This window comes from Pyrgilauda ruficollis, unplaced genomic scaffold (genome assembly GCF_017590135.1).
Source record: "Pyrgilauda ruficollis isolate IOZ18807 unplaced genomic scaffold, ASM1759013v1 scaffold55, whole genome shotgun sequence".
Taxonomy (NCBI): domain Eukaryota; kingdom Metazoa; phylum Chordata; class Aves; order Passeriformes; family Passeridae; genus Pyrgilauda; species Pyrgilauda ruficollis.
The window spans coordinates 5,246,210-5,260,594 of NW_024527155.1; the positions used below are offsets into that span (position 1 = coordinate 5,246,210).

The 14,385-nt window shown below is 38.0% G+C and overlaps 1 protein-coding gene across 5 annotated transcripts in view; it reads right to left on the reverse strand.

Moving 5' to 3' along the window:
- The window catches only part of KCNQ1 (potassium voltage-gated channel subfamily Q member 1), a 335,815-nt gene that overhangs the window by 105,606 nt on the left and 215,824 nt on the right, over positions 1-14,385 (reverse strand). For all 5 annotated transcript variants that reach the window (XR_005956269.1, XR_005956268.1, XM_041481067.1 and 2 more), the window contains one exon: positions 3,532-3,607. Coding sequence is in view for 3 of the 5 variants with exons in the window: in XM_041481067.1 (XP_041337001.1) it covers positions 3,532-3,607 (76 nt within the window). In the remaining 2 variants the exon portion in view is untranslated. The remainder of the gene's footprint in view (positions 1-3,531; positions 3,608-14,385) is intronic.

Here is a 14,385-nt window from a genome sequence, read left to right on the forward strand (position 1 = left end):
ATTTTAAGACTTCTAGAAACTTTCATAATTGGAAAACAAAGGTTACTTACTCATAAATCAAGCTAATGGGATAAATGAGTATGGCAATTTTTTTTTCCAAAATTCATTTGTAATATTAGATTGTGTCAAAAACATCTGCTTTACAACTAATATATAAAATTCATTTTTGGTAGGTAGGGTGAAGAAAGCCTAGGAAAGCATTCATTTCTAAGTCTGCTTTCTCTATAATCAATAAAACCATTACTTAACCATAAGTCATTAACCTTCACTGATGCACAGGACTTGTGTTGAATGTGATCATTTGTATAGAATTTGAAACAGTCCTACAGACTTTATGAGAACATAAACACATACATAAAAATGGTATTAATTCCTTATAATATTATGCTGGGCTCATAGGTTACACATGGGCATCCTCCTAAGGACTGTATTTAAAACCTTGACTTTATATACAGCCTAAATTTCTCTCCTTTTTAAAGAGGAAATGATACTTCACAAAGACTTGCTTTTCATGTCCTTTGAAAATCCTTGTATCCCTGTTTATCTTTTCTTTATTTGTTTTATTTATTTATTGAGTTTTAAACAGGAAGGCTTTGCTTTCTAACTGGCTTTTGTCTTTCTGATGCCATCACCCCCTGTTATTAACTGAGCCCTTTAAAATACATATCTAGTCAATTTTAGGCCTACAGGTGTGTCCTGCAAACAGCTGGTATAGTTTAAGAACCATGCTGGGTTCATGCTGGGACCCATTTTGCAAAATTTTCCTCTTCCTCTCCTTCTTCCTATGCTGTCCTACTAAAAGGTTCAGAGGCATCTCTAAAAAATACTCCTTTAAAGTGCTGGCCTTCCTTAGTGTTCCAGCTAATTTTAAGCATGAATAGCCCAACAGACTTCAGATGAAATTGGGTTGTGGGTTTGTTGTGAGTTTTTTCAACAGTTACAGGAAGAAACTACCCAAATTTTCTTTTTTTGGAACTTACTTTTTACGTAAATTCAAAGCTTAGCAAGAAAACACCTATTAAAAATCAGCTGTACAGACATCTTAAATGCTGAAAGATACATTTTTAAAATGCATTTTCTGCTTTACCCTAATTTTCGGACGTTACATTAGTCTGCTTATTAGGAACAGTACAGTCATGACTTGGCACATGCTAAAACAATTTAATTTCTTATTATTATTTTATGTGCATAGAACAGATTTACAACTTTTAATGAAAGAATAATGACTGTGGTTATCGCTTAATTACAGGAGAGATTTTCAAAATCATCTCATGGCTTGAATTTCAAGGCGACTTCGTGCATCAAGTTACTTGGGTGCTTTGGGAAACTGTACCTTTGGTGCTCTCCAAATTTCTAAGCTTGATCATGACCTTATATTCAGAAATGATGGAGAAGTATCAGATATTCCCCTACTTTCCTACTGGAGATTCTGCTTCTGAAGAAACAGCAGCATATCACTCGTACACAGGAGCAGAGACCTAAGATGCACCCTGCTTCAGCCAAATGACATTTTTAGTTCTTTAGTAGCAGCTCATATGGATCCTTCAGGAAGAAGGAAGACTGCTGAGGAGAGATGGGAGACAACCCTGTCCAGGGATTTTGTAGATGGCCAGGACGGAGCCTTCTGCAGATACGAAAGTGAGAGTACAACTGAGGAGCCAGATTAGCAACCGAGATACTGAGCACAAACAAGTTTTAGGTATGAACTGAATAGTCCCATTCTCTTCAGTCAAATGCTTTTCCAGCTTCTATCAAATCATCTGCCGCAGGGGAGTTTCGTTTATTTGCCAGGTGGATAATGTTGCACACAGTGCTCAGGCATTTTCAAAATCTGTTTCTGACAAATACCACTTGGGAGGTAGATCTACAACTTGTGGATTTCTTGTTACTAAGCAGTTTAGTTAATACCATGGCAAATATTTTATGATCTAAATTTATGAGAGCAATGATTCAGTAATTACCATGGAGCAAAGGATCACAATCAAGTTTTAGAATGAAAATAAATTAGATTTTAATGGAACTGGCCACATTTAGGCAATTATTCACACAACAGCAGCAGACACATCACTGGACTGGGCAACATCCCTTGCTCAGTTTCAAGTGCTGACCAGCAAGTGCTAAGAAACTTCTCAACAAAATGACTATAAATATTATCTTCAAGTAGTTGAGACACTGTGCCTTTCTTAATTTTAGTCTAATAATGATAGTAAAAGGTGAAATGTGCTAGCAGAAACTTTTTGAAAGCCCTCTCTTCAAGAAAACTCTGGACATGGAACATTTCAGCCTAAATGGTGCTGATCTGAATACATTATATATAACTAAAGCAATTTTCTGACAAGCTCAGGCAACCTTAACCATGAATTAGCTGAAGAATTTTAGTAAAAATGAAAATATTCAAAGTAGAAATTTGCTAAAGAGTTCAGGAAATGCTTCTGAATTTTACAAGGAAATCAGAACTATGGGATTGTAACAGCAGCAAAATTTGCATCACAGATAGATATATTGCACTGCTAGTCATCATCATCATCCTCATCATGATCTTTTTGATCTTAAATTTCGTAGGCTTCAAATTTGAAGGAGAAAAGACACTCTCCCTTCTTGGAGGGTCTAGATTAAAGGTAGGATAGCTTTCTGGTTTATTGGAAGCAGTAGTCGCTAGGTCATGTATGAAAATTGATTTAGGCAGTTAACCCCTTCTGATCCTTTGCATTTTCAGTTGCGAAGCCTGTTCTCTAGAGATTATCCCTTATTGATTGATTTTAAGGTAATATATTTATTACCTATATATATATTTACCTGGTTTAAATCAAGCTGAAGGCTGCTAATATGTGTTTTTACTGGATCAATGAAATAGATTTTTTGAAAGTTTGCAGTCAGAATTTTTTATTCAGACCAGGAAACAAGGTGAATTAGCTACTGTTAAATGCTTATGACATCACAGCACCACAGCAATTGAAGTGGCACATGGGAAATGTATCAGTGAGGGCCAGAGGAGGAAAGAGAATCAGTATCTCACTAACTGGGAAGGAGGTCTCCTACTATGCAGAGGGGAGAATGGAGAAGAAACGAGAAACCCTCCAATACACTAACAAATTCCCACCTTGGTTTCTTATCAGGACTTCATTATCACTGAGTAAGGGACAGAAACAAGGCTGAGATAGTATTTTAATCTCTAATCCTACTGACTGGGCATGAAAGCAGCACACAGCTCAGAATTAATGGAGACATACGAGAATGTTTGCACTGCCAGAAAGAGACAGCGATAACAGCGGGCTAAGGGTCAAGTCCATTAGCAGAAAATAACATTTTAATTCAGACTGCATTTCAGGAGTTTAGCCTATTTCCAGTGCATCCATAGTTGACTAACCTGCTGCGAAACAACCGCCCTATTGAAGGAGGGAGAGAATAGTGAGTGTAGATAACCATTACTGAAATGAATTGTGTTAGTCTCTCTTAAGTTTCTAAAAGAGACAATGAATCAGGAGAATAAAAGGGTTTATTTAGAAAAGGAGCTTTCTATTCACAACTCACCTGGAACTTTTTTTTTGCCACAAAATACTGCATCCTCCGAATCACCTTGATGGCAGCGCGGTGGTGTTCCCGCAGCCTGTGGGAAAAACGAGGAGGGTGAGGGGAGAAAGAGCATCTCCATCCTGACAACAAATGACCCTTCCCCAAAACGTCAATGTACAGTGTAAGTAGCTGTGATCCAGCCTGGCAGCACAACACACCGTTTCTGCTGACCTTCCTCACCTTTCAAGAAGGCTCTGAAAATCCAGGGCTTTATCCAACCCATGCTAGATTTGCACCCATTTCACAGCTAAAAGAGGTATCCACAAAACCGCCTTCTGTGTCTAAGCAAACCTCCATGTGTCCCTCCCAGCTTCATTTCCACAAAAAAAGCCCCAAACTCTCAAGTTCCTGCATATCCAGCCATGAACAGCTTTTATATGGTCACTCCAGTTTTTAGGATTTTTTTGTTTGTTTGGGTTTTTTGAGGTGTTCACCCCACAATTTCTATAAACATGTTTCTTCACTTACATTACTTTTATTCCCCCAAGAATTATTTAGATAAAAAACACTTGAAAGATCTTTGATTTGTTGACTGCTAAACAATCCAAATAATCTAGTGGTTGCTGGATGTAACATCTACATACATATTTATCCCCAAATGGAGCTGTAGCTTAATATAATGACAAAATAATCTGGCAGGTCTTTAAAAAATATATGCCCCTCTTTGTGCATATGCATATGATCTGACAACAGAATAAAGAGAAAATAATTTGCTCATTATGCTTTAAAATGACAGACTTTCATAGACTGTCATTATTTTTCAAACTGCCTTAAAACCAAAGGTTATTTCAAATTTTTCAAAGATTGCAAAAATGACGCATTTTCTTCTTAACATTAAAATATAATATCAAACATTAATTAAGCCAGATTGCTCATTCTATTACTCCTACCAAGATGCACTTGAATGACATTACAGCACCATCTTTATTTCCTTTTTAACTGCATGAACCTCTAGTGTTTCTAACTCTCATTCTAAACAGACTTCTAGTGATGGCTTTGGGGAGCAGCTGCAAAAGTAGTTGGGTGTTCCCGATGTTTTATCTTTATAAACTCATTATTAGCAACACTGATAGAATGGCATATTGAGCTGTCACCCTGCAGTGCTGTCTCTCCATACTGAACATGACAGCATTCATACTCACTAAGGGGTGGAGAAGTCATATAAGTGCCATAAAAGAATTATTTTAAGTTCTATAAAAGTTTGTGCAATTTTGGGTCTTTAGTGTGTTACAGCAAGGTATCACCACGGCCTCTGCAGCTAAATATAACCTGGAATTTTCAGAGTATTCAGCTGTTTCCTCAGGATAGATCTCCCCCCGTAAATAAAAGTTCTGCATGTGCAAATGGTGGATGTCTGTCCTCTGAAGAGGTGTAGCTGGGGTGTTCCCCTTCTGAAAACTCACACTTTTTAGTAAGAAAGAAGCATTCTGCAAAGTCAAAAGCAAAACCAAAAAAAGCCATCATTTCCTACTTCTAGCTATTGCCTCTCAGGTGGGTTCTTTCTATCATAGAAATTGTTCAGATTTAGCAATGACAGAAGAGATTACTTTCTCCAGAAATAGCATAAAATGCATTGCTTTTTAAGCTAATACCATACAGCTTTTCCCTGCAGGTCTACAGATGGCTACCGCTAAGTGCATTTCTATAAATCATCTGTACCTCAATAATTATGCACCAAACCTCCAGTTAGATCTGCATAGGAAGCTTTTTCCCTCTTAACACCTTCCTGAGGTGTCTTAGAGACACTGTCTCCAAACCCCTGCTCCCACAGATCTGACTGCAACATCACAGTTCAAGTTACAAAAATGGAAATTTGCTACTCCTGCCTGGAATGGCTGTGTGTTTGGATCAGCTCCCAGTGGACTGAGTTGGCCTAATGCTGGTTCAGGGTACCCCTGTTCTGTGAGCCTGTGCTGCATCATTCTGCTGCTAAGGACTTGGATGACTTCCCCCAAACCCAAAGGAAATAAAGTGTTTGGGCTTTTAAGTTCTGCTTCTCAGAGACGGGAGCCAAAAAGGTAAACACTGTTTAATTTTCTAGTAAATATCAAAGGTATGATATCATGCAGCTGTACATCCTATACATAAAAGCACACAAAAACATCTTTTGACAAATAGAAATATATTTGAATTGCCATAAAACTGCTTGTAGTGTTTTGGTTTATGCCTCATTTCCTCTGGGGTGTTCTTCACAGTCCATTATTTCTGAGTAAAACATTTTTCTTTGGGACAGCCAGTCACCAGCAGAGCACACCAAATCCCTCATTCTCTATCTAGAGGACAAGTCCCATCTATAAGCAAGGCCGGAGGAAAATAAAAATGGTATTTGCCATTCAGTGAAATAACAAAGCTACACGACCAAAATTATTTTCCAATGCAGCTATTCACCATCAATCATTTTTCAGTGCTAACATGAACTACCATGGCAGAAGGGAAAGTTAATATTCTCATTTTAATCCTTCCCATTTCCAGCTCCAGTAGGAAGCCTTACAGTAAGCTTGTTTCTGCTTATGCTGTAAAATATAATTCTGCACAACAGGCTGTCCTGATTCCCCAAGATTAAATGCTTCTGCGATGAGAGAAGGGAATAAAGGATTTAATTAGTAGCCAAGGTTGTGATTCACGGTTGTTTGATCTCTTTGGCAAACTGGTAACAAATGCTTTAGTAAATTGAGAGCTTAACCATTAACTGGTGATATTTGTTTGTCCAGCCACTTGTGACGCCTCTGAATTTTGGTTACAGAGGGGCTGTCTGCAGCCTCTGGGCACATGGAGCACGCTCAGACATCAGATAGGTACTCAATGTCTTACCACACCCACTTCTTTATATTTTTAGGAGTGTGGCTGGAAATGACCTCACCTGAGTGTGCTGCCACAGCACAGCACCTCACCTTGCTGCTGAGTCCATTCCCACAGCCAGCGGGAAACACCCTTTGGAGAGGCCCTGCTGTGCACAGTGAGTCTCTGATGGCAGCCCAGAAGGGGTTTTCAGGGACTGCTGGACAACTCCAGAGAGCCTTTCTACGGTTGTCATTTTCTTGCAAAAGCTCCATACCTTCTGGGTCTTTTCTCATGGGCAACTCCTCACAGCACTGACTCCTTCTTCACAGAACAGCCAACAAACTCCATCTAACATCTCGACCAGCCAACCTACGCTTTTACAATACTCTTCCTAATTGGATCTAGCTGTGTCCTATTAAAGGCAGGCTATTCCTAATGCTTGGTAATTAGTGCAGCTGTAACTCCTTAGGGGTAAGATTACCTTCATCACTCTCTATTCTCCTACATTCAATCCATCCACATTCTGCTGCAGTGAAGCTGTATGAGCTAAACTCTCATGCAACTGCATTCCCTCATTTTCAGATGTTTCGTTTTGCCTGACTTTGGGGGAAAGCTTGTTGGATAAATGCATTAGCAACAGGGTCAGCAGGCCTTTTGCTCTTTTGGCAACAAAGATATTTTCCTCCCCTAAGCATTCATCAGGCTTTGAGCCTCATCATCACCATACCCATTAATATCACAACTGACATCTGAAGGACCTTGCCAAACACCGTTTGACTGATTCTAATAACCAGCAGCATGTTACCTTAAAAAGTAATATACACAGAATGCCTTTAAAATCAAGCTAAAGTTATTATTTCTGATGCTGGACAACTTCTCAGGCTGCACTTTTCTGAAAAAAAACCTGCCAATAGCTTTCGCTGGCTACCAGTGGCTACCATTTCTTTCTCAATATAAAGAGGACATCAAGATCACCTTAAATACAGCACATGCTATGTGACATTTCCCATAGATTTAAACTCACAGAATTAGGTCCTGAAGCCATCAAGGAATCTACAACACTGTTATAACCCTTAGGAATCCAGAAGGATGAAGAAGGATGTAACAATTCAACAACAGAAGACCATCCTGGTTGTAATAGGGCAAATAGAGTCATACAAACCTACATTATTTGCAGGTATAAACTAGGACTGCTTTGTACATGCAGTAAAAACAACCTGTTCTGGATTCAGGCACTATTCAAAGCACCAGAAATGAGATGAAAAAACCTGGCAATAAAATACAATGGATTGAGCATCCACATTAAAAAAGAAAGCCTGGCAGAATTAAATGACTAGAAATCCTTAGTTTTTCCTGCCTCCTTTAGTTGTTAAGATACTTAACCTACAACCAGTCACTTAGCGGAAATCTGATCTCATCATCAGTCCATCAGAAATCTGAACTGGAATTTCACTTAAACTGGAAAACAAGAATGATGAAATACTTTACGTAATTCAACTGACATTCCCATTTGGATGGAAAGTTATTATACATTAATAAATGCTCTGAACTGTTGCAGTTCAGACGTTTGTTTATCTGACTACATATTGTTCATTTTCCCCAACACAATCAGCCAAAGCCTCAGTAGGTTTCTGAAGCTGTGGCTCATTCCCCAGTCCCACACTCACTGGGAATGTCACTGCTCAGTCAGGACCCACCTGCCTTCTTCCTGCCAGGGAACATGCAGGGCCACCCCAGAAGAATGCTCTGGGACAAAGGCTCAAACTTTTTAGTTGCCAAAACTGTGTTGCTTTATGAAAAAAGGAACTAAGCAGGTGCATGGTTCAGTTGCTCTACGATTCAAGACAAAAAAACCCCTTTTTTAAAAATTTAAGCTTTACAAGATTAATCCCCATTCTGAAATAGATTTATTTATAAAGAATCAGAAAGGAAAAACAATTATTAATTAGAAATATTTATTGACCTTACAAAGCTGCTGAATTTTATATCAAACCCTTAGTAATTCCATTAGAAGTCTGTTCTCCTTTTCATCTCAGGAAGGTGTTCTACATATTGGTTTAGTGTTAACAGAAATATTAAAGCAACAGGGCAGAGGAAAGGTGGTGCTGATTTCCTATTTATAACACTTGCCTTTATGTTCATGTGAAGAACATTTCATTATCAGGACTGTGATGTCTGGCACAGAGCTCCCAGCGCGCATGGACACTGATATTATCAGAGCTAAAAGGTCAATGCTGTCTATTCAGAATGAGTCGAACAGGAACGAAAAACGCAGCTGGAGAGAGCCACAGATTTATAACCTAACACATCTTTTACAAAATGCCCATTCTCGGTAAACCTAACACTGATTTGAAGCCAGGTTCAGTTTTTAAAACCTATTTAAATTCTCTGCAGTGATCTTAAATTTCTGACTTGGGACAGGGTAAAGTATTAAGAAAGAAGACTGAAGTTGGTTGGCCTGAAGCTTTTGGCAGTAATCATTATTTAGATTTGAGCTTTATCTTTAATGCATCAGTTTTTAATCATATGTTTTGCATGTGAACTGAAGTATTTTTTTCCATTCAGGCCCTGAAAAACATTCCTTGTCACAGAATCTGGTGGAAGAGATTCAGAGTAACTACATTAATCCATTTCATTAGTGCATTTAAGTCTAATGAAATCTTCCATCCTTAGTCCTCCAGGCATTTTGGGTATAGAATTTGCTGTGGCTCAAGCTTATTCTGTCATTCCCTGCCTACTCCCAGTTGATGGAAATCTCTCTGCACTGGGCTGCATTTTAGATGTTGAAAATTGGAAGAGATTAAGTTGCATTGCTGTGTATTCTGAAACAGGAAATACTTGATCACCAAACTCAGGGATAAAATCAGAATCACTGATTATTTCCAATATTGTAGACTACCCAGTTTCTCCTTTCATTTGTTGCTAGTTTAGGAACTGTTGTTTGCCATCATTATGCTCAGTTTAGTGAGGGTTCTCTACACATATACTGGCCCATAAATGTTTTGCAAAAACTATCTTAAGAATAAACAGTAAAAGCTGCCCAGAAGTGTTAGAAGGTATGATAGCATTTGAAGAGCAAAACAGTTACACATCTGAAGTTTAATTGAATGGGCTTAGTTTACACAGAACCACTGAATGGTTTGGGTGGTAAGGGACCTTAAAGAGCTTCTAGTTACAACCCCCTGCTGTGGACAGGGACACTTTCCTCTAGACCAGGTTGCTCAGAGCTCCTTCCAACCTGGCCTTGACCGCTTCCAGGGATGGGACATCCACAACTTCTCTGGACAAGCTGTTCCAGTGCCTCACCACCCTCACAGAAAAGAATTTCTTCCTGATACCTCATCTGAACCCACTCTCTTACTCCAAAGCCATTTGCCCTTGTTCTGTCATTACTTGCTTTTGTAAACAGTCTCTCTCCATCTTTCCTGTAGGCTCCCTTCAGGTACTGGAATTTACTAAATGCTCCCACAACATTTTCAGTGTAAGCAAAGTTAGAAACTAGTGACAAAACAAATAAAATTTGGTTGAATTCATCTATCCCCCCATGGTTCTCACCATCGGCGTCTTCACAGGTTTAAATGCAACAGAACTACAGAAATAATAGATAATACATAGAACAAGAAGAATCACAAATAGAAGGGAAGATAGCTTTTTAAAATTTCTTTGGTCTCAGCATTCAAAGGCATTTTAGTAATTACTGGCAAACAATCTGTTTATGAAAGATCTACATCAGCTGAACTCCTGTTCATGCTTGTAAATTAGTTATGAACGGGTAAGATTTCATCAAATGAATTTGTTCATCTAAGCACTGAGTAATTCAACAACAATAGCTAATTATTTCTGTGAAGACATTTGATGAATTTATTTTTATAGAACAGTATATCTCAAGGGTTTAACTTAAAAAGTAAAAGTTTCTTTGACTTAAATGCATGTCTTACAATGTGATTTCTGTTCACAACTTAGGGGAATGCAGAGGCTAACTTCCATAGTAGTATCAGTGGTTCTAAATATAAAAATTACTCTGCAGGAGTAATGTCAAATTCAGGCTTTTGGTGAACCCTTCAGCCAGTAAACAATTTGATTATTTACTAATTGTGAACACTGGCCCATGGGGAATTAGCTTAAGTTGAATTAATGTTTGTACTCTTCTTCACCCACTATGTAATTTCCCAGCTATATGTGGTTGGTCTTTTTTCATTTAAAATATGTAATTTTAAAACCACAATCATCTTTTAATGGATTTGTATTTTATTCTACAGCAGTTTTCATGTCTCCCTTCTCAAAAGTAATGGGTTTAACTGAGAAATCCTTTCATATAGTTATAGCAATCCTCATTTCTCTACAGATAGTGTGACTTAGCTTGATTTGGCTTGCAGATTTTTAACAAACATAGAAAGAAGGAAAAGTTTAAGAAATAACATCTCCTTTGGGGGGATTTTGGTGTTGTAAACAAAAACAAACAAAAAATCCTTTCCAGCTAGACCTAAGAGAATCCAGAACAGTTAAACAGCATAGAATTTTGGAGCTTAAATTTGTTCACACTTAAATTTGTTCAATTTTCCTTGGGGAAATGGTCCAACACGTTGTATGTCTAGAACAAAGACAAATTGCTGAAGCTAGAATGAAGATCAGGTACAGGTTTTCAGAACTAATGGCATGCTGGGGCAAACAGATGTAGCTACAAGATATTTCCTCTGTTGTCTGCTCCACAGTGATGGTAGCTAAAAACTCAACTCTCACAAGGACAGTTAGTATGGAAATCAGGCAATAGCCTGAGATTTCTTATACATCCTTAATCACCTTTGCTGTATATTTTCACAATTCCATTTTAACTTATGCCTCTTACTAGGACAGGAAGAGCTGCACAAAGAACATGGGAAAAAATAGGTAGGGCAAAATTATCTTTGGTTGGGACCAAAAAGCCACATAAAGAAAGCAGGAAAAAATACAAGCCAGCTCCCATTTTGTCAGAACCAAGTATTGTTTCACAGCTTTGGTGATGTCATTATCAAACACCAATTGATATTGATGTCCATATCAAATCACAGAGAACCTTTATTCAGCTCTTCACTCTCTGCATCTTGTTGACTTAGAAGGCTGCTGCTTTTTCACATGGTTTCAAGGCCAAGCAATTTGAAAGTAGCGAGACACAAATGAGATCACAGATAAGTAAATAATAATGTACAGCACTCTTACAGATACAGTCTGACACATTAAACTCCCTTTCTAAAGAAGCTGAATTCAGAACACAACAGAGCTTTTTGTTCAGTGCACACAGGAAGCCGTAGGCATTATTATTTTGCCTCCTCTGGTTAAAAGCCATCTTTTCAGATTAAAAATAATATTTTTTTGCTGAGCTTTTCATTTATAGCTCTGAATTATACAAGGAAACGCAGGGCTACACTCAGAGGCACTAGGAAGAAATAACCATACTTCCTCTGGCTACTTGCCTCTCTATTGTTTGCCTATTAAACTTACAATAACCTTTGAATATTTAACTGAATATTATACTACTTCATTATGCTTGAGAAGTTGCTCACACTACACAGTAGCTTTTGCTGTGCTCATTGTAGGGAACTACAAAGCCCCTGCAAACTCAAGACTGAGTTTGATTTTTTTGTCTTAAGTTGCATTGCTCAGAATGCACCTCAGATACAATCTGTACACAAAAATATCCAATGCTGAATAAGAATATGAAAAGCATCAAAATAACGTAACCCACTGAGAATTCTCAACTATATGTTTCTATTCCCAATTATTTGCTTCTACTCTACATAACACATGCTAATTTAACATATGCTGTACCTCACATCTTAATTAGGACTCATCTTGTAGTACTACTGCGGCCATCCCATTTAACCTTTTGTTTTGAGACAAAAGAAATAAGCTTTCATTGGGTCAGCTACTGATGCAGTTCATAGAGGAACCATGAAAGGTCAAAGCAGTACTGTGTTATTTAAACCTTACACAACAACTTTAGCCAGAACCCTCTTCAGTTTTTTCCCCGCATCTCAGTGATATGTGTATTTTGAATAATAGTGAATAGAAGTAAAGACATGGTCCCTTATTTGTAAAACCAATCACAGGCAAGAGATTAGAGTCACTTATAGATCTTCACAAATTCAACTACGCTACCAAGGCAAAGTTGAGAGAGTATATCAGCTGCTCAACACACATGAAAGTCATTGCATGGTAGTGACTGAAAAAAATTAACCAGGTCTCCTGTTGCAGAGACAGGAATTACACCTGAAAGGAATAGGCCATTGATGTGAATACCAACATTTAAATAATTACTAAATTAAGTGATGATACTATTTCAGATGTCTTAACACTTTCCATGTGTTTTTTTATTACAGAGGTGTTTAGCAAATTCTCCTGCTCCTCAGTAATGAAAAGGAGAAGGTGGAACTTGCTGCCGTGAAGCTTTTTCTATGCACTGAATTCTGAAATCAAACTGTATCCAAACCCCCCACCATTGCCACAGAATTCCACTGAAAAACACGAAGCCAAACTCTTTTAGTGGGCGTAGCCTCCAAAAATAAACTGATAGAGGACTGCAAACATGAGGGTGTTGCTGTGGTTTCTGTGAGCTGCAATGAAAAGCCCAGCAAACGGTGAAAGATTGCATTGGGACAAGGGCACTTCACTTCCCTTGTCAAAGCCATCACTTCAGGGAAAAAAGGCAGTTACAAATGTAGCTCAAAACGGCAATTTTTGCAACTGGAAGCATTCTCCAGGATTTGTTATTTTACAATAGTAGGGAAACACATGGGATTTCAACTGTGGAGAACAGCCTTTCCCTATAAATCACAGAGTGTAATCTGAAACCTAGAAACAGCACAGGGGCTCACATTTATGGATTTAAAACAGATGAAGAGCAAGCACGCTCTTAACCCTTTCCCCATAATTCCTTCCCAGTACAAAATAAAAATGAATATACAAATACTGAACAGAAATTAACTTGGCGAAAATCAAGATTAATACAATTCTGTAAACACTGAATAGTTTAGACTTCCCTAAGGACACAAGCACAGAATTGTGCTAAAGCAAAGCACTGTAAAACTGTTAGAGCATAATCCAGTCTTTGGACTGTTCTTTCATCAACTTTTATTTAAGCAGTTTATCTTACTGAGATTAGGATCTCTCCTATAGAGCAAGACCTGGCAAACACAGGCCTCTGGTTTTGAATATCAGGCTATATTTCACTGGGAATGAAGTAACTAGCAGCCTGTCGTCTCACCATAATGTTATAAACTCCTTAATCAGGCAATAGGAGAACTAATACTAACACATTAGTAATAATTTCTCTTCAAAAATATGTAAGAGCATTAAGATGACATGTTGTTTATTTATTGTTCCTTAAGATCCCAAATAATTTCTGTATCAGTTTAGCTTCTCCTATGGCTCGCTGGAAAAAAAATCCAAAACACAGCAAATCCTGTTCCAACTTGAAGCCTAAGACACAGCCTTCTCCTTGGTTTCTTAATTTTTTTAAAATTCAAATTTAAAAAACAAAGTGTAAAAGAATGGACTGGAATCTCAGCATTGCCAAGATGCATTAGTCTATACCTTGTCAGAGTCAGAGTTCCAGTATTTCCAGAAATTCACTCACATATGTAACACAATGGTGTGATTAAAACCAGAAATGGGCCCAGATTGAAATAAAGTATGATGGTATGTCATGTTAAATCTCTACCCAGCATAATATTTTAGAAAAAACTCTAAACCAACCATCCCAGGATGGCTGACAGGAGAAGACGAAAAATAATTTTAAGCTTACTGCAAGATCACTCATCTGCAGACACAGTATTTACCTGTGGTAATTCAAGCTCTCTCCCTTTATTGGCTGCAGTTCAGTGAAGTGGTACTTTTGTCCATGTCTCCTAATGAAAAGCTAGGGTGTCTCTGGTCTTCACTGAAAAGGTTGCAATTGATGGAAAAAATATCTCCCAAGTGGCAATGATGGGCACCTGAATCTTTTTCAAGTGAAGAAATAATGACCTGAGAACAGCAGAAAAATGCATCATGAAA